The 25,840-nt window shown below is 45.3% G+C and overlaps 1 protein-coding gene across 1 annotated transcript in view; it reads left to right on the top strand.

Moving 5' to 3' along the window:
• SLC9A8 (solute carrier family 9 member A8) overlaps positions 1–25,840 on the top strand; it is a 179,895-nt gene that overhangs the window by 104,142 nt on the left and 49,913 nt on the right. Inside the window, exons 9-10 of the mRNA XM_030212977.1 lie at positions 7,438–7,576; positions 12,641–12,746. Of these exons, the coding sequence (XP_030068837.1) occupies positions 7,438–7,576; positions 12,641–12,746 (245 nt within the window). The remainder of the gene's footprint in view (positions 1–7,437; positions 7,577–12,640; positions 12,747–25,840) is intronic.

Genomic DNA, 25,840 nt, shown 5'->3' with positions numbered 1-25,840 from the left:
CAGCCTTGGAGGGGGTAAGGAAGGGAAGGGAAACCACTGCAGACCATGGGGAGGGAAAGGAACATTGAGGTGAGGAGGGGGAAGGAAGGGGAGATGCTGAACACCATGGGGGGGGGGGGAGTGGAGGGGAGGACAGGGGAGATACCGAACACCGCAGGGGAATAAAGAGGAGATGGTGAACACTGCAGGGGAGAGAGTGGAGGGGAAATGCCAAACAACACATGGGAGAGAGTGGAGGGGAAGAAAGGGGAGATGCTGAACAAAATGGAGGGGAATAGGGAAGGGGAGAGATGCTGGACACTTGTGTGTGTTGGGGGGGAGGCAGTTATGGTGTCAGATACTCGGGTCAGTCTTGAGGCCATTAAATTAACAGAAGAGCTCAGCATGGGATGAAATTCTTCTTACTTAGAACAATTGTTCAGAAAGCATAATTCTTGACATTGGGCCAGATGTTTGCAGAAGTTTGTGTCACTGATAAAAAATGAATAATATATGTAGCTCAACTGTATGAACTTTGTTCCGGATATGCTACTGCTGGGGCATCAGAGATTGATTAATTTTACAAGGGATTTCTTGTATTCTGTGCACTTGAGGAGAATTTTTCAGATGCTTTATGCGTTAATCGTCAAATCTACAGTTGAACTCCCAGTTGAACTATTTAATGCAGACTACCCACAATAAAGTCTGCTACGTATTCTAGTGGGCTAAACATTAATCCACCATGCACAGATGGCAAATATTTTGCAGCTCAAATCACTTCAGCCAGTTGCCAGTTGGAAGGGAAAGAGGAATTCACATAGTTGTCATCGGAGATAAAAATTACAGCTTTGAGTTATTTATAACTTGGTGTGGGGGGGTTGCAGGGAACTCACTAGAATTGTGCTCAAGTTGTACAATGGTGTTTGGCCTATTGAAAAAAAATACTGGGATGGTTTTTCAGTAGTAATAAAACTGTACGCTGCTAGTGGTTAATTGCGACCCAGCTAAAGTATTGTGTCATTAGTTTTTAAAAAAAAAAAGTGAAAACTGATGCTTTGAGCTGTTATTCTAGAGAAATTTTGACATAGAAAATTAGGATTAAAAGTAACTGTAGAGAATACATTTTACAGTTTCCTGTTGGCTTCTGTTGTATGTCTGCTTATGTTACTGGCCTACTTCCATTTTTTTAAATGCATTCACTCCTTAAATAATAGAATTAGGTTATAGCTCTTGCAGTGTTTTGTTTCAGGAAGTGATTAAAACTACAACTAGTTTTTGTTCTGATTCTTAAAATAGAATGTGTAGTTAACTTAAAAATAAGCAAATAATGGTTTGAAGAACTGAATGAACTTTTAAGGTTGTATTTAACTGTTTAGGGTACGCTATGACCTTTTGTGACTCTGAAAACACAATAAGATATGTTTTATATAGATCTCCTTTCACAGGAACATACAGACGTTCAAATATTTGAAAGGTATTAATCCGCAAATGAACCTTTTCCGGAGATGGGAAGGCGGTAGAACGAGAGGGCATGAAATGAGATTGAAGGGGGGGAAGACTCAAGAAGAATGTCAGGAAGTATTTTTTCACGGAGAGGGTGGTGGATGCTTGGAATGCCCTCCCGCGGGAGGTGGTGGAGGTGAAAACGGTAACGGAATTCAAACATGCGTGGGATAAACATAAAGGAATCCTGTGCAGAAGGAAGGGATCCTCAGGAGCTTAGCCTAGAATGGGTGGCAGAGCTGGTGGTTGGGAGGCGGGGCTAGTGTGGGCAGACATATACGGTCTGTGCTGGGGCTGGTGGTTGGGAGGCGGGACTAGTGCTGAGCAGACTTATACGGTCTGTGCCGGGGCTGGTGGTTGGGCGGCGGGGATAGTGCTGAGCAGACTTATACGGTCTGTGCCAGAGCCGGTGGTGGGAGGCAGGGATAGTGCTGAGCAGACTTATACGGTCTGTGCCAGAGCTGGTGGTTGGGAGGCGGGGATAGTGCTGGGCAGACTTATACGGTCTGTGCCAGAGCCGGTGGTGGGTGGCAGGGATAGTGCTGGGCAGACTTATACGGTCTGTGCCAGAGCTGGTGGTTGGGAGGCGGGGTTGGTGGTTGGGAGGCGGGGATAGGGCTGGCCAGACTTATACGGTCTGTGCACTGAAGAGGACAGTACAAATAAAAAAAAGTAGCACATATGAATTTATCTTCTTGGGCAGACTGGATGGACCGTGCAGGTCTTTTTCTGCCGTCATCTACTATGTTACTATGACTCCTAAAAAGATTTTTATAGTCTCAACCTGTTCCTTGCCATGAAATAAATACCTGTTTATAAAAACATAATGCTTATAGCTACTAGTAAAAAGGCCCGTTTCTGTATGAAATGAAACAGGCGCTAGCAAGATTACCCCCCCCCCCTCCCTCGCTGTCTTCCTCTGTCCCCTCCGAGTCCCACACCACCCTCTCTCCCCTCCGAGTTTCACGGCCCCCTTTCCTGTCGTCCGATTTACAGGCCGTCCTCCCTCCCCTCTCCCACTCCCCTGCAACTCACCACTTTGTGCATAAGTTTCCAGGTGTTGTCCTCGACCCTGTGGTTGGCCGCCGCCTGCTTGTGGTGGCCCACTGCCTTCACGTCGTGTTGTGGCTTGTTGTCATTAGTGAAGTGTTTTTGTGTGTGTGATAGATATTGTGGTTTTGTTTTCAGAATGTTGTTTGAGGGGTGGGAAAGGGAGGGGTGGGTGGGGTTGGCTAGTTGGGAGGGTGTGATGGTGTGTGTGAGTGAGAATGTTAGGGGGAAGGGGGGTGGGGACGGTGAACTGTGAGGGAGTGGCGAGGGGGTTTTGAAGGGGGGGGCTCTGCGTTCCAGTGGTGATGGGTTGAAAGTGAGGGATCCTTCAGGTAGTGTTTTTGGTGGCTACCAGTTGTTTTTTTTTGTTTCTGCACTAGAGAGTGTGTGTATGTGAATGTTTGGGGGGGGGGGGGGGCGGATGGCGAACTGTGAGGGAGTGGCTGTGGGCTTGGAGGGGGGTCCAAATGAAACAGGTTTACAGTTGTTACAGATGGACCAATAATAAAGAAGGACAACCTGGATGCAGCAGCTCATACGTTTGCTTGCTTTATTTTGAGTGTATAGCAATGACGGCTGCGCAGGAGAGTGGAAATAGAGATCAACCAAATTGGCTTCCTTGCTTACAGGGAACTAAATAGGCTCACCTGTTCTTTCTGGTGGGAGGAGGTGTGAACATGCTCTGTTGCTTTTGGTTTCTTTGTGTAGTATTCGGGAGGACTCGGAGGGGGCGGGGTGGGAGGTGCAGCGACGGTGGGGGCTTGGAAGGGGTTCAGGGGCTTTCAGGGGGGGGTCAGTGTTGCTTGGGGGGGGTCGGCCCCTCACAGCGCCTCTCACCTCTGTGTGGAGGCGCTGCAGCAGAGGCAACAGCTGATCGTTTGCCTTTGGGCCTCCCTCCTTCCCTCCGTGTCCCGCCGTCGTCTGAGTGAAATCTGCAAGGGCGGGACACAGGGAAAGAAGCAGGGAGGGCCAAAGGGAAACGATCCTCTGTTGCCTGCTGCAGCGCCTTCACTCGGAGGTGAGAGGCGCTGTGAGGGGCCGCGCTGTGGGCCGCTGGCAGACGGAGGGGGGGCAAGTGAAGGGGGGAGCGACAGCGACCGCGAGGTGGACGGGGCCGTTGGCGCCTCATGCTTGAGACACGTCGTTCGCCCACCCTCAACGTCATCACGTTGTGACACGAGGGCGGGGCAGACAGTGTGGCGGCGACTGGGGAGGGGGGAGGGAGAGAGCAGTGGGTCCAGTGGCGAGTGGGAGGGAGTGGGGAGACATGGTGGTGTGCAGCATTCAGTCAGTGTGCAGGTGAGGGAGGGTGGACGGGGAGTTGAGGCAGGCAGGCGCAGCGGGGACTCGGGTAGGAGGGTGAATTTGTGTTCAGGGCAGCAGGCAGTGATGCGTGAGGGGGGGGGGCTTCTGTTGCGCCTGATTTGTATTGATTGGTTGGTTAAGTCTTGAGTGTCATTGCTTTGCCCTCGACGTCATCACGTTGTGACGCGAGGGCAGGGCAGACAGTCAGTCATGGGGAAATTTTGATCTAGACCACCTCAGAAGTTGCAGATTTTCTTGAGGCTTCATTAGAACGTTGGGGTTGCGAATTATGTCGAAGGGGCGTGGCTGAGGGCGGGTCTATGAGTGTGAGAGTGAGTGTTGCGTGCTGACAGCCTAGCGTACCAACAGTACAGGGCTTCAGTGTTTCCCTGCCACAGAGTGAGCTTCAGAACGTTGAGAATTATTTATATAGATTGTATCTAATAGTGTTGCCAGGCTCAATGACACCCCAGATCTTCCTGCGGTTTAGCAGTTGGATCACGGAGTCTTGCTCCAATGATGTAATTCTGTGGGAACCTACTTGTGCTGCCCGGTATCCATCTTACCCCCTCCCCCTCCACCCAATTTTGCCAAAAAATCGATTCTGTAAAAAGCAAGTCAGACCTTAAGGCAAGCTTGTTCAAATTCAGTCCTCAAGGGTTGCAAACAGGGCAGATTTTCAGGATATCCCTAATGAATATACAGTGCACTCCATTTAAGTGCACGTTGGATAAGCGCATTCTCTGATTAACTGCATGCCGACTTTGGTCCCATTTTTGGCGCCATCAGTTTCTATGGGGATAAACTTCGGTTTAGCGCACCACTGATAAGTGCAAGATTCACTTATATGCATGGTTTAAGACCGCTCCTCTGCCGGAAAAACTCCGCATAAGCATACGCACGGAATATGGAAGCCAATTGGCACGTGACAAAGGGGCGGTAAATTTGAAATCTCGGTTAACTGCCACAGGTAGAATAAGTGAAAGAAAGTTGTTAGTGTACACTGGAGTAGTCTTCGTCATTGCACAACTGTAAGACTTTAACACTGGCTGAACAAATAGAAGTTCTTAAAAAGTTAGAAAACAAACAAAGTCAAGCATCTATTGCTAAAGAATGTGGTGTCAATCCCAGGCAAATTTCACGTATCTTGAAGCAGAAAGATTAACTTCTAGAAGACTGGCAAAACAATACAAATCCACACAGGAAACGAAAACGGGCGGGAAAAGCTGAGGATGTAGAAGATGCTCTTCTTTGGTGGTTTACTCAAGTCAGGAGCAGACAGTTTCCTGTCAGTGGTCCACTGCTTGTGGAGAAAGCTAATCAGGTACCTGAAAGTCTTGGACTAACTGGATTCAAAGTCACTGTTGGATGGTTGGAAAGATGGAAGGAGAGGAACATAAAATTCAAGAAACAGCATGGTGAAAAACAAGACACTGATGACTTTGGTGCTGAAAATTGGGTTGTTTCAGTTCTTCCTACCATCTTGAACGAGTTTGCACCTCATGACATTTTCAGTGCTGATGAAAACGGTCTGTACTGGCGAGCAATTCCTGATGGAACATTTGCATTCAAACAAGCCGAAACTACAGGAAGTAAAACATTGAAGAACCAACTGACGATCCTCCTTTGCTGCAATATGGATGGGAGTGAGAAGTTGGAACCACTCGTCATTGGAAAGAGCAAACAGCCTCGTTGCTTCAAGAATGTTAAGTGACTTCCTGTGTCATATGAGGCTAACGCAAATTCATAGATGACTGGGGAAATTTGGAAGCAGTGGCTAAAGAAGTTAACTAGAATGCAGGCACAAAAGCGTCAGATTTTGTTGCTTTGTGATGATTGTGCTGCACACAGTGATGATGTCAGGCTGTCTAACGTCAAGGTGGTCTTCCTGCCACCAAATACTACCTCTCTGATCCAATCTATGGATCAGGGCATAATAGCCAATTTCAAAAAACATTATCGGGCTCTTGTGCTACGTCGTCTGATGAGCGGTATGGATGACCAGACTGGCAAGGATAAACGTGCTGTTGAACTGGCTCGTAATCTATCACTGTTGGATTCCCTACATATGTAGAAAGAAGCCTGGAATCATGTTACACAGGCAACCATTGTGAACTGCTACAAGCGGGCAAGCTTTGTTAAGGATGTGGAGAGGGACAAAACAGATGCAGCTGTTGCAAACGCATCAGATGAACAGGCTATTGACATCCCAGCCGGTGTTACTGAAGAGTAGTTTCATCACTACGTAGCTGTTGATTACGATCTTCAAACAGCTGACGACAGCACTGATGTCGAGATGTGCCTACACACAGGCAACGGCTGATGATGAAACAGATGATGAAATGAGCAGTGAGGCACATGCTGATGAAATTCAACAACCTCCTGTCACTTTTGCAAGAGCGCTGGAGAGTCTGAACACCGTGCGGGCCTATCTGGAAGCCACTGGATGTCAGTGCTATGACAGTTTTTACCATCTGGCAGACGTAGTCTATGGAACTCACAGACAATAATGTACAGCGGACTATCACTGATTACTTCAAGTAAGCCTAACGGCAGTTAAAGGAGACTGTATACTGTACATATAATAAACAGTACTGTACATATGTTTATCAGATGTCAAGCTTGTTTGGGTCACAACGATTACGTGCATGCTCCGGTTAACTGCATGTATTTCTTTGGTCCCAGACCCTTGCACTTAAGCGGATTGCACTGTACATCCAACACTTTATTGTAAATCTTGTAAATTTAAAACCCACTTAAAAGAATAACAATTGGCTTAATTGTGGCTTAACAATCTCATACTTCACACAGTCCTTAGAGGTATATCATTGGAGAACTTGCTACCCTCCAGTGTCCTTTCTAGGCATTGCAACCCACTGGATGAATAGTAGTCTTAAACCTCTTTATCACTGGTTGTTAATGTCCAATAGATTTTACTCTTTCCATTGAAGAAATACAAAGTCGCTATCCTTGCCATTAAAACATCCAGCACATCTGGATTTACTTGAATCTCAGCTGTACATGGTGCCGTGTTTCGTTTAATAAGCATCTTCAGGAGCTAAGACTTACAAATACAGGAACATCATTCTACTCGGACCAACTTGTGGTTTTGCTGAAGTATCCCATGGGAATCTGAGACATTCCATGGGATAGATTTCTGTGGGACACTTGATGTAACTACAGTTTTGAACTGTGAATGTTTTGTGTATAGATGAAGATGATTTCATGTACAGATCTATATCAAATGCAGCAAATATTGATGTGAACTGTGCAAAACGAAAATATCCTTTGAGAACCTTAAGAATCATGAGTTCAACAGTTTCTCTTCAGGAAAGACAGCCGTTGATCTTGGACAAGTCACTTAACTGTCCTCTGGTGCAAACATAGATTGTAAGTCCTTCAGTGACAGAAAATTGCCTACTATACCTGATAGAGAGTTTCTCCTAATGGGTAGCATCTGCATTTGTGATATTTTGTTTATTGTATCGCACGAAAAGCCCTTTTAAAAGAAATAGTAATAAAGAGGCTGCTACATTTTTCATCCATTGAAGATGAATGTTTAGAGCATTGGACTGATCTCTCCTATTTTTTGATTCACAGCACGGCAGAAGGATTAACCAGAGACAATATGTCAAATGTAAGTGGATGGCAAACCTTTCTCCAAGCCCTCGGATACTTCCTTAAGATGTTTTTTGGTTCTGCAGCTCTTGGGACACTAACAGGCCTTATATCTGCTTTAATATCCTTTTTACCTGGTATGAAAAATCTGTGAAAACTGGAAATCTCATCTCTTCTATGGTGGTCATAAATTTTAACTAGTTACTATGTTTCTGCTCGTCTGCTCCCCAGTAGATATTTTTCCTTATGCCTTTCCTTCGAACTCTCTTTAGGGCACCCTGTGGATGGGCATCTGGACCTCAAGTGCTGCAAATAGGTCTGGTTTACCAGATTTCCATAGCGATTGTATGTGAGAACATTTGAATGCAGTAGCTCTATTGTATACAAGATATAGCTCATACAATTTATTGTGGCTATCTGGTAAACTGGACTGGTTTGCAGCCCTCTGAATGGCTCCTTGTGTCTAAGTAACTGCATGGGATGCTGCTCCCTTGAAGCTATTCATTATGAAGATGTCTGCTGTCCTCTGGATGTCCATGACTACCGCTTAAGGAAAACTTCCTGCTCTATCCAGTCCAGTAAGCAGGAGCTCACATCTGGAGTGAAGGAGTGGCCTAATGGTTAGTGTAGTGGGTTGCGGACCCGTGGAACTGGGTTTGATTCCTGCTGCTGCCTGATGGTTGGCAGTGGGTTGAGATCCTGGGGAACCAGGTTCAATTCCCTCTACAGCTCCATCCGACCCTGGGCAAGTCACTTAACCCTCTATTGCCCCAGGTACAACAGTAGTACAATGTACTACTTAGATTATTTTATTTTAGTTACATTTGTACCCCGCGCTTTCCCACTCATGGCAGGCTCAATGCGGCTTACATATACAGGTACTTATTTATGAGCCCACTAGGAACAGACCCAGTACCTGTAAAATGAAACTGTAAATTGTCTGGGCCTAAGTGGTTTATAAATACTGAAATGAATGAATGAATCTTACGTGATCAGTTCAGTGCAATATCTAGTCTAGGTATGTATTTGAAAACCTTAAATAAAAGAATGGAAATGTCCTAATAAATAAAACAGTTCTAAAAAAAATGTTTGTTAATAGTTTGTTTGAATTGTTAGCAGCCTAGAAGGGGAACCCGGCAAACTCATCCTCTACATTACATTAAATCCTTTCTCTACTTGCACAAAACCACTCACAAGTTTCAGACTTCTGTTAATTCATCCTCTTTTCATATATGATTTAAGATAAAATGCACTTTTACCAGCCCCAGGAAAAATCAGTTCCTGAAATTTTGGTACTCTCTCAGCCTTATATATTAAACAGCATTAAGGTTTTGTAGTTAACGTACGTATACTGCAGAACTTCCATAGCAGTTGTAGGGGATGTTCTAACACTTGGGAGAAGGCAGCCATGCCACTAATACAGGACAATGTGCATGTTATCTGCTATGTTAACAATTATGATGCATTAACAACACCCGCATTAACTGAAATCATAATTTTTTAGAGCTCAGCATTAACAGAACACCTTAAAACCCATGTAAAACACCAAATATGGTTTAATTCATAAGAGCCTCTGTGATATGTGGCCAGAAAATTACAGTTTTTAGTACACATCTAATTTGCACATTTCACTTTTATCTCTGCCTTATAACAGCAGCTTGCGGTGGTTGCTAAACGACCAGAGAGCTTCCAGCCACAGACACCTTTGTTGCTTTTGAAATGATGCCTTCAATTTTCAAATAGAAACAATTGCTGGATTGTCTGGGGCAAACCCAAGTCCACCCTTAGACTTATCCTGTCAGTGTCCGAACAAGCTGCAGACGCTTTGAATGAATAAAATAGTCTGTTTAGCTTAAGCACAGACTTATTTCCTGTTTTTATTTAAGAATTATGGCATGAACATTTAATCTCATCTGAACATGGCACTGTAAATCAAGATAAGAGCCCCAATTGTCATGTAACAGATTTTCATGAATTGCACAACATCTTGAAGGCCAAATGGAAGCAAAGCATTTAAGCTCATAATGCCTTCACTGTATTACACAGATTCTCCTTTGTTAAATCTGGAAATGTGCTTGTTGTCCTGGTTTTCTAATGATTTACCTATTTGCCAATGATTTATAACCCGCCAGCCCAAGCACAATCCTTTTACTTGGTGGGTTTAAGCTAACTAGGCTTAGGTAAAGATATGAGAGAGAATATTCAGCCTGCAGCAGTAAGTGGTTTGTAAAGCTGCTCATCATCGCAGGCTGAACTGGCCCTGGATATTAAATGCCAGGGCATACGCGGCTTCCAGTGTTGAAAATCCTGGTATATGCACTGACCCAGAATTTAACCAGGAACTGGGCAATACTCAGACCAGTGCCCGGTTAACTCCACAGACTTTTTGCTGTCCTAACTTTATGCGCTTACTTAACTGGTTAGCCAGTAGCATAGCCAGGAATTTTTTTTCAAAGGGTGGGAGGCATCTCCCCCCACCTCCCTGTGCCGCTGTCCCTCGTCTCTACCACTCACTGCCCCCCCTCCTCCTGGTACCTTAAAATCCTCTTGGCTGCAGTCTTCTCCTGGGAGCTGGCACTCATAGGCTACCTGCGGCCTGCTCTGGGACTTCCTCCCTGAACCCTTTCTTCATGGGTGAAGAATGCAGCCGACAGGATTTTAAGGTGGGGGGGGGGGCAGAGGGTGGGTCTGATGGGGTGTGTACGCCACCGACACACCTGCTTTAAATACGCCACTGTAATTAGCAGACCGAATATCGCTGCTTAAGTTGTGGTTCTGCCAGTTAGGGAATAGCCAGGTAGCGTAGGTATTTAGCTGCACTACCCAGTTAAGTGCCGCTGAATATCGGTGACCAGCCAGCTCAGCATGGTTTAACTGGACAGCAGCCTCTCCTGTCTTGCCAAACTCCTTAGAATATCATGCCCTCGATATTGTTCCATAGCTTTGTATTTTTTTTTTAAATCGGGATTTATTAACCGCCTTTCTGAAGAGATTCACCCAATATTGTGTACAACTGGTATAGCTTGACATAAACCACTTTCATTGTGTCAACAGTGTAACAATAGTAAATTAAGCAAATGTAAGCATAAAAGTAGAATCAGTGAAGTAAACCTGGAGAATCCCAATACTTAAACCGATATTATCAGAAACATGAGGGGTGAAGTTATATCTCAACACCAGTTATGAAATACCAGTTGCAGATGTAATATGGAAGGGACGCTCACATCCAATATAGTACATTATGTCCACATATTCTGTGAATTATTGCACGAGTCCAGATGCAGATCCAGCTACAAAGACCTGGAGAAGTGCTTATGAATTTAGTTTTAATTAAGGCTGCATTTCGATTAAAATTTCTAATCGGGATTAATTGCACAATTGAAGGTGTGTTTATATATGCATTTCCTACTGCAGCTCCTTGTGACTCTGAACAAGTCACTTAACCCTCCATTGCCCAGGTGTATTATCTGTAAACTGCTTTGATTGTAACCACAGAAAAGCAGTATATCAAATCCCATCAGCCTTCCCTTCCCTAAAGAACTGATAATCTCCCTCCCTCCCACCCCCAGATCCAACACCTTTTCCTCTCCTCTTCTCCTAGGTCCAATCTTTTCTCTCTCTCCCCTCCAACCCCATGAGCAGCGACACAAACTTGGTGGCGACCAGCACCTAACTCTTCTCGTGGCTGCTGGAGCTCACCACCTCAGCTATAGCTTCCACCAGTGGCTCTTCCAGTTCCCCTCACTGGTCTGCAGCTTATTCCCCTTCCCCCAGTCTATTTAAAGGTAGTCTTCTGTTGGTCACTAGCAGCAGCAGCACTGTGCATACACTGCCAGCGGCTTGCTCCGAAGCTGTCCCTTTGGCCTGTCCTGCCTCCTCTGACATCAGTTCCTGTTTCTGCATGGACGGGACGGCTCAGAGGGAAAGCTTTAGACCAGGCCGCAGACAGTGTGTATGTGCAATGCTGCCAGTGCCATGGACCAATAGAAGACCACCTTTAAGGTAGACTGGTACGGGGGGGAGGGGGGTGAATTGTGGGTGGATGTAAAGATGCTGGATTGCATTGACAACCATAGGTTGGAAGTTATTTTAACATGTGGCCATTTTTTGTGGGGGGGAGGGGCATTTTATCTGCTGCAATAAAAGAGCCCTGGCACATGGGAAAAATGGCTCCCGCCACTACTGCGGGACCCTTTTTCCCGCAGCTTAGTAAAAGGATCCTTAACCTTATTATGTAACATGGTGCTCGTAAATTCCAAGTCGCATAGTTGAAAAGGGGAGCATGGTTATAGGCGTGGAATGGGTGTTTCTAAAATCTATGCACATTATTATAGAATAATATAGGTGTCACGATTTACACCAAGTAAAACATGGCCTAAATGGACACGACCAATTTCGGTCATGTGGAGAGGCGCTTAGCATAATTGAATATACTGCACGGAAATTTAAGCCTATTCTATAAAATTTAGGCATACTTTAGAGAATACGCCTAGGCATATTTTTTTTCCCGTGTGGATTTTTCAGGCGCCATATATAGAATCTAGCCCTAAGCTTCTAGAATCATGTCAGTTACGCACTTAACTGTAACATTCAGTCGTGGATGTTTACGCCAGCCATCGACACAATGTAAGTGGCCAAACCTAAACGTTAGTGAGTAAATGCCAAGTGACACTATTATTCTATAATGGCAGTTACATGTGTAATTGCTGATATAGAATTCACGCTTAGCACCGAAATTTAGGCGACCTGTACTGAATTACCCCCTGTACTCCTAGGCGTTCCCGAAGCAGGATTGGCTCTTCTGTACGTATTCTTCTCAGCGCATGCATGCATAAAGCTCCTACGGCATCACAGCAAATGTAACTTTTTTTGTGAAAGCTTTCATAGAGCCATTTAAAATTATACTCCACATGTTAAAAATATTTGTTAAACTGTTTTTCTTTTCTGTTTTATATTGTATTGGCAAGTAAAAATACAAAAATCTCTTATTAGTAAAGGTTTAAAATAAGTAGTAGTGTAAAAACAGTTTTAAAATGGTAGTAAAATAAGTGCCTGTATATAATATATAAACCGCTTTAATGGAACCACATAGCAAATCCCATTCCCTTTCCCCTCAGTGTTGGCTCTTGCAAATAAAGTACTAGTTATATGTGTTCTAATGTTGTCCTTAACAACTGATCTGTACGTATTGAAGCATATCGATTTAAGGAAAACACCCTCCTTGGAGTTTGGCATGATGATCATCTTTGCTTATCTTCCTTATGGACTTTCTGAGGGTATCTCATTGTCAGGTAAGGTAGACAATTTATCTCCACATTTATCTCCCGAGGAAGCTGGTGCGTCTCTCCAGGTGGCTGAAAAGCTGGGATTAATCAAAGAGCCATGAAGTGCAATTCTTTTTTTCCCCAAATATATTTATTGTTTTAACATTTCACAATACAGACGATATCTGCTTTCCATAACCGCTTTTGCATATAACATCAGATATAAGCAATTTACAACATTCAACCCCCACCCTCCCTGCCCCCCCTCCCCTCCCTCCTCCCAAGGTAACTCAAACCTTATAACATAATCCATTGTTACTGTGGCCCATGTGCCTTAGTATACCTGCAGGCCCCTCCATTCCATATATTTGCTCCATATTTTAAAAAAACGTATCACCTTCCCTCTTCTCATAGCTGTTAATTTATCCATCACACAACAAAAGTCTACTTTCGCAAACACCTGTTCCACTGTGGGGGCTACTGCTTGTTTCCACTGTCTTGCAATTAGCGTACGGGCCGCTGTGGCTATATATGTAAGCAAGCAGTTCTGTGTATATCGTATACCTGCCTCATGTATGTTAAGCAGGCATAAGCCTGGGGATAGCTGGACTGAGATTCCCAATTTACTTTGAATGTAAGTTATCAAGTTTACCCAGAAGAACTGAATAATCGGGCATTCCCACCAGATGTGCCAGAATGTGCCCTGTGCCCCGCACCCCCGCCAGCATGTCGACGCCCCTGTTTTATATATCCGTGCCAACCTGTGCGGTGTGAGATACCACTGGTATAGCATCTTATACCCATTTTCCACCAGGGGCGTCGACACCGAAAAAGACAATAGATTTTTATATATCTTAGTCCATTTCTCGGGTGCATAAGTGGCCGATAGTAGGGCCTCCCATTTTGCAGTGTATGGGGTCAAAGGGAGAGAATGGTGTATTAATGCTTTATAAATTCTAGATACTCCTCCCTTTCCTGATCCAGATCCCATTGCCAATTCCAGTTCCGTGGCAGCTAATAACAGCTCATTTTTAGCTTTCCGCTGTATAAAGTCACGAACCTGTATATAATGAAATCTGTCCCTGTCAGTCAGTCCATATTCATCTTTCAGATCATCAAATGTGTAACAGTGCCCATCGTCCCATAGTTGTCCCAATAATCTCAGTGAAGTTGCGGCCCATTGCCCATATACTCCTTCTTCCCTCCCTGCCGGGAAATCCAGCGCAAAAATTATGGGGGTATTCAGATGATACTTTCGACCTGGAAACCATGTTTGCCTGCATTTGACCCACTCCCCCAGAGCCACTCCCATCTGTCCCTGTAATCCCTCTATGAGGCCTCTCAGCAATGGTAGTGGGAGCCATGGCACTGCCCACAGGGGAACACCCCTCAGGCCCCATTGTGCTGCATGTGACCAGGGTTTGGGTATCCCCTTCTGTCCTATAGACAACATCTGCAACAGTGTGGCTCTATAGTATAACCAAAAATTGGGAACCCCCATTCCACCATCCTTTCTAGATTGATACAGCACGTTCCGTTTGACACGTGGAGGTCTTCTCCTCCATATAAAGGCAAAAACCTTCCGATCTAGCGCCCGAAAAAATGCTTTTGGAATGTGGATGGGAATAGCCATGAACAGATAAAGTAGTCTGGGGAGTAGGGTCATCTTCACCGCTGCTATCCTCCCCATCCAGGACATACCTAGTCCCCCCCACCGTTCCAGGTCATGGAACATCTCTTGGGCTTTGGGCACAAAGTTTTCTTTAAAAAGGTCAGAGGTGCTAGGCGTCAAATTAACCCCCAAGTACCGTATAGCTTTAGATGCCCATCTAAACGGAAAAAGAGGTTGGAGTTCAGCTTGCAGACCTGGGGGAAATTGTAAAGGCATAAGTTCTGATTTTTGTACAGTGGGGGAAATAAGTATTTGATCCCTTGCTGATTTTGTAAGTTTGCCCACTGACAAAGACATGAGCAGCCCATAATTGAAGGGTAGGTTATTGGTAACAGTGAGAGATAGCACATCACAAATTAAATCCGGAAAATCACATTGTGGAAAGTATATGAATTTATTTGCATTCTGCAGAGGGAAATAAGTATTTGATCCCCCACCAACCAGTAAGAGATCTGGCCCCTACAGACCAGGTAGATGCTCCAAATCAACTCGTTACCTGCATGACAGACAGCTGTCGGCAATGGTCAACTGTATGAAAGACACCTGTCCACAGACTCAGTGAATCAGTCAGACTCTAACCTCTACAAAATGGCCAAGAGCAAGGAGCTGTCTAAGGATGTCAGGGACAAGATCATACACCTGCACAAGGCTGGAATGGGCTACAAAACCATCAGTAAGACGCTGGGGGAGAAGGAGACAACTGTTGGTGCCATAGTAAGAAAATGGAAGAAGTACAAAATGACTGTCAATCGACAAAGATCTGGGGCTCCACGCAAAATCTCACCTCGTGGGGTATCCTTGATCATGAGGAAGGTTAGAAATCAGCCTACAACTACAAGGGGGGAACTTGTCAATGATCTCAAGGCAGCTGGGACCACTGTCACCACGAAAACCATTGGTAACACATTACGACATAACGGATTGCAATCCTGCAGTGCCCGCAAGGTCCCCCTGCTCCGGAAGGCACATGTGACGGCCCGTCTGAAGTTTGCCAGTGAACACCTGGATGATGCCGAGAGTGATTGGGAGAAGGTGCTGTGGTCAGATGAGACAAAAATTGAGCTGTTTGGCATGAACTCAACTCGCCGTGTTTGGAGGAAGAGAAATGCTGCCTATGACCCAAAGAACACCGTCCCCACTGTCAAGCATGGAGGTGGAAATGTTATGTTTTGGGGGTGTTTCTCTGCTAAGGGCACAGGACTACTTCACCGCATCAATGGGAGAATGGATGGGGCCATGTACCGTACAATTCTGAGTGACAACCTCCTTCCCTCCGCCAGGGCCTTAAAAATGGGTCGTGGCTGGGTCTTCCAGCACGACAATGACCCAAAACATACAGCCAAGGCAACAAAGGAGTGGCTCAGGAAGAAGCACATTAGGGTCATGGAGTGGCCTAGCCAGTCACCAGACCTTAATCCCATTGAAAACTTATGGAGGGAGCTGAAGCTGCGAGTTGCCAAGCGACAGCCCAGAACTCTTAATGATTTAGAGATGATCTGCAAAGAGGAGTGGACCAAAATTCCTCCTGACATGTGTGCAAACCTCATCATCAACTACAGAAGACGTCTGACCGCTGTGCTTGCCAACAAGGGTTTTGCCACCAAGTATTAGGTCTTGTTTGCCAGAGGGATTAAATACTTATTTCCCTCTGCAGAATGCAAATAAATTCATATACTTTCCACAATGTGATTTTCCGGATTTAATTTGTGATGTGCTATCTCTCACTGTTACCAATAACCTACCCTTCAATTATGGGCTGCTCATGTCTTTGTCAGTGGGCAAACTTACAAAATCAGCAAGGGATCAAATACTTATTTCCCCCACTGTATGTTAACTTTTAGGCCCGCTACTTCCCCATATGAATTAAGAATATCCAGTACCATTGGTAGTGAGGTCCCTGGTTCTGCCAGGGTTAGCAGGACATCATCTGCGTACAGCAGGATTTTAGTTTCTTGACTTCCTATGTGTATTCCCTGTACCCTCGGCTCCTGTCTTATCATCCTAGCAAGCGGCTCCATGGTTAACACAAACAACAGGGGGGACAATGCACATCCCTGCCTTGTTCCACAGAACAGCTCAAAAGGCATAGTATGAGTACCATTAATTTTAAGTTGAGCCAGTGGCTGTCGGTAGAGCGCTGATACCCAATGCATAAACTGTCCACCAAAACCAGCTCTTTTCAGCAGTGCAAAAAGAAAGGGCCACAGCATTCTACCAAAAGCCTTTTCTGCGTCCAATGAAAGGAACACCGCTGGCTGCCCCAGTTTCTGAATTCTATCCAATATGTATTGCGCTCGTCTGGTGTTATCAAAGGTCTGTCTGTTTGTGATAAAACCCGCCTGGTCCTCATGGACCAAACGGGGTAACACTCTTTGTAACCTATTGGCCAGAATGGTGGTGAAAAGTTTATAGTCCGTCCCTAGCAGGGAAATTGGGCGGTAGGATCCACACCTCTGCGGGTCCTTCTGTGGTTTAAGCAACAACACCACATCTGCCAACCTCCAAGAGTGTGGAAGGATGGCCTCCGATGTAATATCATTATACACTCGGGTCAGCACTGGGGTCAAGATAGTCCTAAAGCATTTATAGAAACGGTTGCCAAAGCCATCTAACCCAGGGGCCTTCCCTCCCGGGAGTCCCCTAATAACTATGTCTATTTCCTCCTGATCTATAGGGGCCGACAGCATAGCCCGATCTGCCTCTGTCAGTCTGGGAAAATCTACGGCCTCTAACATAGAGCGGATCTGTTCCTCCGATGGAGAGATCTCCAGCCGGTAGAGTCGTTCATAGTATGTGACAAATTCTCTTTGAATATCCTCTGACTGGTCCCATATCTTTCCTTCCTCATCTTTTATGCTATGGATATTATTGCGACTAGCTAACTGTCTTAATTTGTATGCCAATATCCTGCTGGCCTTGTTGTTGAACTCATAGTATTCTTGCTGAACTCTCTGCAACTGCTCTTGGATGGTTTTGTTTTCTAAAGCAGCCAATTGGACCCTAGTTTTATGTAACTCACTGTGCTGATCTGAGGTAGCACACTGCTGTTTCACTAAGTTATCTAGGTCCTGTATCCTGTTTCTTAGTACTTTTTCCTGTTGCTTAGTATCTTTGTATAGATAAGCCTGAAGAGATATCATCTTTCCCCTTATCACGGCCTTCAAAGATTCCCATAATATCCCCGGTGTAATATCGGGTGTATCATTAATAGAAAGAAACTCTTTTAGTTCACCTTCGATTGCCTTCATCTGCTTAGGGTCTGTTAACAAGTTATCTGGGAACTGCCAAATTCTTTGCCCACGAACTTCCCGTTTTCTCCTCAAAGAGAGGAGAACCGGAGCATGATCAGACCATGTGCGTGTCTCTATTTCTGCGGATATGACCTGCAACAGCACTCCCTCACTACCCATCCACATATCAATTCTAGAGTGTGTACCATGGGGTGCCGAATAACATGTATAGTCTTTTTTCGCCCTATGTAGGACTCTCCAAATATCCACCAAGCCCCATGCATTCAGGAAGGAAAGCAGTCTGTCCCGTTCTGCCTGCGCATATCCAGCTGCCAACCCAGTATTATCCATCTCAGGATCCATAGTGATATTAAAATCCCCACCTATTAAAACCTCTCCTTGTACTACTTTTAAAAGCTGAGAGCTGACCTGATCAAAGAACTCCCCCTGGGCCTGGTTAGGGGCATAGACATTCACTATAGTATATATTTGACCCTCTAATTTACCCACCAGGATTACATAACGTCCCTTTATGTCCCGTTTTATCGCTATCGTTTCCCAAGCCAGCCCTTGTTTTAACATTATCCCGACTCCCGCTGTCTTCCTCTGTTGCCTATTAGATGCCAGATACTGAACAGGGTACCGCGGAGTACCTAATAAATGCTCAGCTCTCTCCAGCAGGTGTGTCTCTTGTATTAGGATAATATCCGCTCCCACCCTGTGGGCTTCCCTAAGAAGACTTTTCCTTTTTTGTGGAGAATTTAAGCCACGGACATTTAATGTCATGCATTTTACCTGTGCCATCCTAGTCCCATATCTTTATGCTTTGTTTGTTTGGCCTGCACCTCATGTACCTTCCATCCTAATATTATATGAGCCCCTTCCTTCTGAGTTACCCTGGTACCCCTCCCCACCTTCCCGTTTTCATCCAATGGGTCCAACATATCCCACCCATTAAACAAGAGAGCGGTGACAACATACATGCCCAACTGTTAATTCTAGTTATCTTATTCTAGTCTATAGTGTCTCCAAGTCCACGTTCATTAGATTGAACCTGTGTGTAGTATCTCACCCGTAGCCAAGCAGGGTTATAGCCTACCAAGTTTGTCTGTCAAAGTCCATCTGTGGAAGTGGATTTCTGCAACTGACTTGATTGTTGTCGAGTGAGGCGCCCTTTACCTCTGGTCACCCGGGTCCATCCTTGATGTTTCGGACGTGTTGCCGGCTCTGTTGCATACTCTGGAGTGTCCTGCGCCACCTCCACCTCTGGCCAGGTTGCACGTGCTTCCTCCACCGATTGAAGTTTGTTCCACTTTCCATCCTCCTTATAAGACAACGCAAATGGATATTGCCAGCGATATACTATTCCTTGATCCCGTAGATATTTCGTGAAGTTCCGGAATTCTGCACGGCGTTTCAGCGTCTGTGGGGCCACATCTTGATATATCTCAATTGGGAGTAAATCCCATTTGATTATGTCCATTTTGCGGGCTTTGCTCATAATAGCTTCTTTAATCCGGTATTCTGAAAGGCATGCTATTATATCTCTGGGCACGTTTGCCCGGGTACGGCCCAACACTCTGTGTGCCCGGTCGATTTTGATATCATCCGGTTGTATCGCCTGCTTCTCCTCCGAGAGTATCATGCTGGCAACTTGTTGCACAACCCTTTCACAGTTTATGTACTCTGGTTGTTCCGGAATACCTCGGATTCTGATATTCGATCTTCTACTTCGATTTTCTAAATCCTCCACTTTATTCATGAGCGTTCCGCAAATGTCCTGTTGTTCTCTGAGAGCGGATGTCAGCGTGCTTATAGTTTCTTGATGTTCATCAATGCGCTCGTCCACTTCTGACACCCGTCTCCCCATCTCTGCCAATTCGCCGCGGAGCTCTGTGGCCAGCTTAGTAATATCTTCTCGGCCACCTTTTACTTCTGCCCGGATCTCCACCAATAGCGCATGCATTTCTTTTGTTGAAAGCTCGCCTTCGCCTGCCATCGCGTTCCGTTCCGCTTCCCGCCTGATGTTCTCTGACTGTGCAGGCCGTAGCCCCGTCGCCATCTTGTTTCCCTCGGGCTGCGGCTGGTAAGTAAATGCTTTTAGCGATTTGCGGGGGCCTCCTAGCTCTTTCCCGGCCATTATATGCCTCACCCGCGTTTCCTATATCGGGGTCCGTCAAACTTTGGGGGCTTGGAGCTCCGAGATCGCTGTATAAAACGCTTTTGTTTGCTGGGCATGCAGAGCTGTTCACTCACGCCGCCATCTTATCGCGTGACGTCACCCGCTTCCCATGAAGTGCAATTCTATAAGTCGTACCTAAATGAAAGCACCAGTTGTGTGCCAGTGTTTACAGAATGCCAGCACTTACCTGCAGGATTGGTGCCCTCAGTTCTCAAGTATGCGCATAAGTGCTAGGTGTTATTCTGTAAACATGGCACACGTGGTTGCTCAGCAGTTTACTTCAATGATAACAGCTGTTCAATTTCAAAAGAAGAGAAAAAAATATATATAGAAAACCAGTTCCAAGGTTACAGAATTTCTGTTTCCATATAAGTTCAAATATATGTTGACAGTGATAGATTTGAATGCACTTGGAATGAAAACATTGCATGGGTGTAGCTTCTGGCTGCTTAATGCTTTGTTTACTGTACAATCTAGCAACTGCTCTGTACTTCTAGCTCAGGATTCTAGGGTTTTAAGAGATACAGTGTGTACCTGTGGAACCAGGCCATTAGGATTTTGGAGTTCATTCCCTTCACAGCATCCTGAGCCCCAGACAAGCAATTCTGATATTTGAATGCCCTGTCTAAAATGTTTGTCCTTTATAAATTTAACGTTTTTAAAATATTTATCTAGAGCAATTTCCTACAAGCTTTGAACAACTCATTTTGGGCTTTCTGGATGAGGCTGCTCCAATACCCAGCCCTGCAGGGTTCGAATGTCATGAGCCTTCGGGCGCTTTAGCTGGAGCTGTTCCCATTTTTATTTTTTCTCTTGCTCTAGCTATTACAGTCAGGATGCATGGACTTTGGCTCCCTTTGGAGCCTGGTACGACTGCATTTGACAGCTGACTGGCAGATGTTGTTGAAGCAGGATGGCTAGCACCCCCCCCCATCTAGGGCTGTAAATGCTGCTTCCACAATGATTAGCACTCTCCAGTACTAGTAGTTGTAATAATAATAAGAAGAAAGCACCTGTTACAGCTGACTGGCAGGTGTCTGAAGGAAGGGTAGCCTGTCAGTACATATCTCTTGCCCGTAATGCATGAAAGAAGGAAGAACAGCGCTACGATTATTATTACACACATTGCGGTTAGGCAAGCAAAAGGCCAGGCAGATGATGGGACTGTCGGAGGGCTCCCTGGGCATCAGTCGATTTCAGCTTGCATCCCATGGCGAGGTCTTTTATTTATAGCTCAGGGACACATCTTTAGCCACTGATCGAGCAATTTCCAGCAAAAAAGCAACATAGTTTTCTGATATTCCCCCCTTTATATATATCCTGTGCCAATCTGGATTGCCACATCAGGAAATCCCAGTACGGTCTTGTTGCTTAATAAGAAAATTATACATCATACACACTGTAATACAATGCTCATTTTCATATCTATTAATCAGAAGCACTTTAGTTATCATTCTTGTAAGCTTCATACAAAAGAAATAATCCACAAATAGTAGCATTCTGTTCATTCCTGAGTGCATAATCTTAGCAGGTTTATGAAAGCAAGACCCGTAATGAATTGTCACCCCAGATTCATATTGACCAGAAATGTGGAAATTCAGACTATTACCCTGTGTGCGCAGAAGTCTTCTCTCTTGTGCCTAAGGCTGTTCTGTCAGTGGCAAATGCCACTTTACTGATTTACATATGATTGAACTTCAATTGTTCTTTCTATCCCACACCCACGGCTCCCTAAGGTTTGAGGGTGAATGAGTGCTTGGCATCTGTAAAATAAGTACTGCCTTGCAACATATTTTTTTTTTTGAAACAATTAACCACTTTAAATTGCATCAGAGTTACTGCTTGAGTTCATTCTTTGTGCAGGACATCTCCCTGTTTAATAGAGATGTGTTATGCAACTGGCTTTCCTTGAATTATTGCTTGGGAAGAAATAAAGGGAGAAGAAATCATGTGCAGTAAATTGGGAGGTGCCAAAGCTGTCAGTGTGGCTGTGTGACACTGTCGCATCAGCTTTGTGCTTTCACTTCCCAGGGTATGTTGCTCCTCGGTTTCAAATGATATCATGCCTTATTAGTATACACTAGTAAAAAAGGCCCGTTTCTGACAGAAATGAAACGGGCGCTAGCAAGGTTTTCTTCGGAGTGTGTATGTTTGAGAGAGTTTGTGTGAGAGTGACTATGTGAGAGAGACAGATTGAATGTTTGTGGCTGCAAGTGTGTCTGTTAGAGAGTGTTTGTGTGTGAGATTGACAGTGTGTTTTGAGTGGATATGTGAGCCACAGCGAGAGTGTATGAGAGTGAGAGAGTGTTTGAGAGTGACTGTGTGACACATAGTGAATGTGATCCAGTGTGAGACATAGCGTGTGTTGTAGACAGTGTTTGAGAGTGAGAGAGACACAGAGTGAGAGAACCCCCTCCGTCTGCCTGTGCCACTGTGTTGTCGCAGGATCCCTCATCTCTCTGTCTGGTCAGTGTTCCCCCCCTCCTCCTCTTATGTCTCCCTGCTCCCCTCCTGTCAGGGCTGTGGATCCCCGTCCCCCTTCGTCTGTGCTGTGAGGACCCCCTCCCCCGCCTCCATCTGTGGTCTCTGGACCTCTTCCGGCCCTCATCCTCCCACTCCTTGTGTCTGAACTTTTGCTTAAGGGACTTTTGGGGAGGGGGGGGGGGGCGCTGTGGACAGTACTGGGCAGGCACTGTGGTTTATGCGAGTGCCAATGATATTCAGCACTGACCACCCACATTGGTCACTGGGTTAAATTAGGACAGCTCAAAATTGCATAACTCTGATTCTCTTAAAAATCCCCTGATCCCCTCCTGCCACCCCCAAAAGCTCCTGCCCTTCCTATGCTTTCCCTCCAGCCAGCCAGACCCAACACCTCATCCCTCCATGGGCTGCCATATAGTTCTGTTTTTGGGGGGGGGGGGGGGGGGGGAGATCCTGCTTAGCGCCTCCTCCACGCGATGCACCCCCCCCTGCCGCCATCCCACCCACCGCGATGCACCCGGCCGCCGGCCTCCCACCCATCATCGCCATCGCACCCACCATCGCGTAGTTTTGCTGGCGGGGGACCCAAAATCCCGCCAGCAGAAGTCCTGTGTTGTCTGAGTCTGACTGACTCCAGCGATCTTCGGCGTTGCTAGCCTGTGCAGGGCGGGGTTGTGTGCGTCTGACGTCCTGCACGTGCAGGACGTCAGACGCACAAAAGCCCTGCCTGCAGAGGCTTGCAACGCCGAAGATCACGCCGTAGTCAGCAGACAGGACTTGTGCTGGCGGGGTTTCGTGTCCCCCGCTGGCAAAGCAACGCGACGGTGGGTGGCTTGTGGGGGGGGGGTTGCACCTCCTGCATTCTGCAGCTTTGGGGGTGGGGCAACGCGGGGGGGCCATGTTGTTGCGCCGGGGGGGGGGCGTCATTGAGTGCTTTTGCTGCATGTGTCATTGCTCCGCCCCCTGCGTCATCACATTTGACGCGTGGGCGGGGCAGACACTTATGGAGCAAAAAGTGGTCTCAGCCGCCTCACTTTCGAACGTTGGGAAAGTGAGGCTTCAATGGAACGTTGGAGGTGCGTTTTATATAGAGAAATAGGGATGAAAAGATGTTTAGAAAACTTAGACTTCTGTTACATCAAACACAGAAGCCAAGGAAATCACCACAGACAAAAGGATCATAAATAATAAAGAACCTCAAATCTCTACATTTTTCAGCTTCCCATTGAGGCATTATCAAAATAGAAGATTACTGCCAATGAATGGAAAGAACCCCTGCCATTGTATTCAGTAGCCCTGATTTGATATGCACTACAAGAAACATATTTTTAAAAATGTTTGATACAATAATATCTTTTTTTTTTTTTAGTTACATTTGTACCCCCGCACTTTCCCACTCGTGGCAGGCTCAATGCGGCTTACATATACAGGTACTTATTTGTACCTAGGGCAATGGAGGGTTAAGTGACTTGCCCAGAGTCACAAGGAGCTGTGCCTGAAGTAGGAATTGAACTCAGTTCCTCAGTTCTCCAGGACCAGAGTCCTCCACCCTAACCACTAGGCCACTCCTCCACTCCATGCTATGATGCTGGAAAATATCAATTACTTATGAAGTGTGCACATATCTCAATCTTCATCTTCCCAACTGCAAAGGCCTCAAATACAAAACCTACTACGCATCCAACTTCTCTGTTATAGGAAGCCAACTCTGGAACGCCATACCTCGACATATCCGAAAAACCAATGAACACCTACCCTTCCGAAAACTGCTGAAGACTTAACTCTTCAAACAAGCCTACCCAAATGACAAATCCTAAACCCGATCCTAAGTCACACCACTAACACCACCCACACTCCAATTCTCACCCCACACCGATCACTTTTGTCCTACTCTATGTAACTCTATCATCTATGCGACACTCTGTCCCATACTTTGTATTATCTCTGTTATACTTTGTACCATACATGTAAGCCGCACTGAACCTGCTATTGAGCGGGAAAGAGTGGGGTATAAATGCCACAAATAAATAAATAAATTAATTAATTAATTAATTAAGTGTCCATACTCAAGAAATATCATCCAAAAACATGCCCAACAGTGCTTTCAGTAGATTTTAAGCAACTTATCTGTTGGACATACTTTTGAATGATGATTCTTGAATATGGACATCTGTTAATATTGCACTTTAGGGAATGCAGTTGTGCAGTTAGCATGGTTGCTACCATGCATTAAGAGCACGGCTTCTAACGGGGAATGTAATGAACTGCTGCTAGCAGTTATTATGTGGTAATGACCCCTGCATTAAACTTCAAGGTACAGCTTCATCCATTGTGGTCCAACCGAATAAAGCAGCAATTGCTGCATGTTGTTACTGCACATTAAAATGGAGGAGGCCGCAAAAGCGGAAGACCGTGATCCACTATGTGAGAAAAGTCCAAGCAAGGGAGTAGTGTGATCAGAAAGGCACCTCCAATGACAACAGGAAGACGAATTAACAGTGGAAAAAAGTTTATTAGTAATGCTCGACACGGCACCGTGTTTCGGCCAAGTGCCTGCCTCAGGGGCCTTAGTGTTGAAAAAAAGCAACTTAACGTGAATGAAAAACCTTGGGAGTATAGAGCTCTTGCTGTCTTGAAAAAGAGGCTCAGTGCGGTGTAAAAAGTAATTAAAGGAGTGCTAGACGTCCGTGATCACTGTTGAATAGGATGCACCTCAGTGTGGGGAGAAAAATATGGGATGTTCCATAATGGACATATTTGCCCCTGAATTACACAGAGGCATTCGCAGGGGCAAGGAGGAGGCTGGAGATAGAGCAATGTACGTAATTTAGATTATTCAGAACTATGTACATTGTTTTAGGTAGGTGAAAACATTACATAGAAAACAGGTGGAAACTTCAGTGGGTAAATATAGCAGGGTTAATAATAATTAAAGCAGAACCGTCCAGAGTTTTGCTTTGTTTATTGGTACAACCCCACAAACAAAATTTACCTGTGGGGTTTGTAGCAGCACTGGTACTTTTTAAATTTATGAGGAGGCCACGGTAATCAAATGGTAAACCACAATGCAATAGGTGTGCTATTAAAACATTTGATAATGTCATTGAGCACATTAAAGGCTTTTTAAAGAGTAGATTATCTTTGTCAATTTCCTTTTCAATTGATACAGTGGCCGCTGGCATGTTGACTTATATAGCTCAGTAAACAACAAAAAATAAAATTAGCAAAACAAAACTGTGAATTTCCCATCATCAAGTGGGGTGGCAGTGTGGAAGAACAAACATTGAAATCCACTGTGCTCTGTCAGCTTCTGGGCATTTTAGCAGGCAGCAAAACATGGAAGAGAGTCTGATAGATTGAAATAGCAATTCACATTTAGTAATGGCTGTTTATTGCCAGCAGCCATCCACTTTCTATGCAATGTTTGTTATAAGTGGACTGCTAGTAAGCATGAAGAACTGTGCCAGCAGAAAAGCTTTGGAATAATTTAGTTGTCAGTCAGAATAATTCAGAGCCCCAATTTTTTTGCATTCTGATTTGCATTTCATCTTGG

The sequence above is a fragment of the Microcaecilia unicolor genome, chromosome 8 (assembly GCF_901765095.1).
Source record: "Microcaecilia unicolor chromosome 8, aMicUni1.1, whole genome shotgun sequence".
NCBI classification, from domain to species: domain Eukaryota; kingdom Metazoa; phylum Chordata; class Amphibia; order Gymnophiona; family Siphonopidae; genus Microcaecilia; species Microcaecilia unicolor.
The sequence above is the reverse complement of the archived record's forward strand: the minus strand, read 5'-3'. Positions and strand labels throughout refer to the sequence as shown.